This window comes from Sinocyclocheilus grahami, unplaced genomic scaffold (genome assembly GCF_001515645.1).
Source record: "Sinocyclocheilus grahami isolate Dianchi unplaced genomic scaffold, SAMN03320097.WGS_v1.1 scaffold3071.1, whole genome shotgun sequence".
In the NCBI taxonomy this organism is placed as follows: domain Eukaryota; kingdom Metazoa; phylum Chordata; class Actinopteri; order Cypriniformes; family Cyprinidae; genus Sinocyclocheilus; species Sinocyclocheilus grahami.
The window spans coordinates 14021-15376 of NW_015508240.1; the positions used below are offsets into that span (position 1 = coordinate 14021).

Below are 1356 nucleotides of genomic sequence, written 5' to 3' on the forward strand. Positions count from 1 at the left end.
TTGAAATAGAAATCTTTTGTAACGTTATAAATGTCTTTACTGTCACCTTTGACCCATAAAATGTATCCTTGTTGAATAAAAGTAATAATTTATAATAAAAATGAATTGTTTTTATTTTCTAATAATAAAGAAAATTCAGAAACCAAGTTGTAATAATAAAAATGATGATTACATAAATGAAATTAATTCAACTTTATTTATAATAATGAAAATGAATAAAATTATTAATTTCATTTGGGTGTTTTTACTACCCGTTTGAGCTTCTTCTCAGCGGTTGGCACAGTATAAACATGCATAAGAAAATCTATTGATATTCATTTGTGTGAAAGTGGGAAGCTTAAAATGTTGCTATATTGTTGGGGTATAATTTATGGTCATATTTGAAGCAGATTGTGAAGGCGTCACTGTCTGTGTCTGTGCATCGTCATTGTGGGATGATCGCCATTCAGTTTCATGAAGAGGCCACCATAATGGTCACCATTATTTAGTCTGAAACTCTGAGCAGTTGAATCTCAGCCAGTGGGTGTCAGGCTGTAAATCACTGCTATGGTATGTGATTGAGTAAGCAATTCACCAAACACAAACTGCATACAGCATGTCGATTGCATGTGTTGATTTAGTCACACCTGTTGAGATATAATCAGCGTCCGCCAGTGATGGGTCTTGGTTCACCTCTTGTAGATATAAATGTTTGATGTCAAAGCACAGAGTGTTTTGTCTGTAAAAACGAATGGCATACCGATTTTTACATAGATTACAATAATAGCTTTGTTCTTCTGACACTCTCAGACATTTTCCAGACTGTAGGCATGGATTGGTTTTTTAAATAAATGCACGAAACAGACCGCAAATCATCGGCTGCTCCGCGTCTCGTGCAGCACAGAGATTTAGCTTCATTCTTTTGATTAACGCGAGTGCTGTTGTGACGGGTAGAGAAGGACGGCACAAAGACACTCACACAGTCTGTTACTCTACACCTCGACATCAGGCAATCATCTGTGCACCTGTTTCTGTCAGACCGCGGCAGGACTTCTGAAAGACGCCGTCGGTGCTGTGTAGAAACACAGGAGGAGTCCAGCTGTTAGAGGAGGGCCAGACGCTGCTCAGAGATGGATGCTGTTTGTCAGGTCGTGTCTGTTGGGCGCTCGCTCTCGGATGAGCGACAGGTAGAAGCTGAGCACGAGGAGCTGGACTGGGATAGTTTCACCACATCCATCCCACTCCATCAGGTACAGCACGAGTCTGCTCTATTGATAATGCATGTGCATGATGATGCCAGTGTTGCTTTGATTCCTAGAGAACATGGACCAATTTATCGTTTTGTTGCTTTGGGTGAATGCATCTGCCAAATGGATG

General features: G+C 40.2%; 1 protein-coding gene across 1 annotated transcript in view; it reads left to right on the forward strand.

Moving 5' to 3' along the window:
- The first annotated feature begins 1109 nt into the window (after nucleotides 1-1109).
- LOC107575975 (myosin-6-like) overlaps nucleotides 1110-1356 on the forward strand; it is an 8938-nt gene continuing 8691 nt past the window's right edge. Inside the window, exon 1 of the mRNA XM_016262270.1 lies at nucleotides 1110-1229. Within this exon, the coding sequence (XP_016117756.1) occupies nucleotides 1110-1229 (120 nt within the window). The remainder of the gene's footprint in view (nucleotides 1230-1356) is intronic.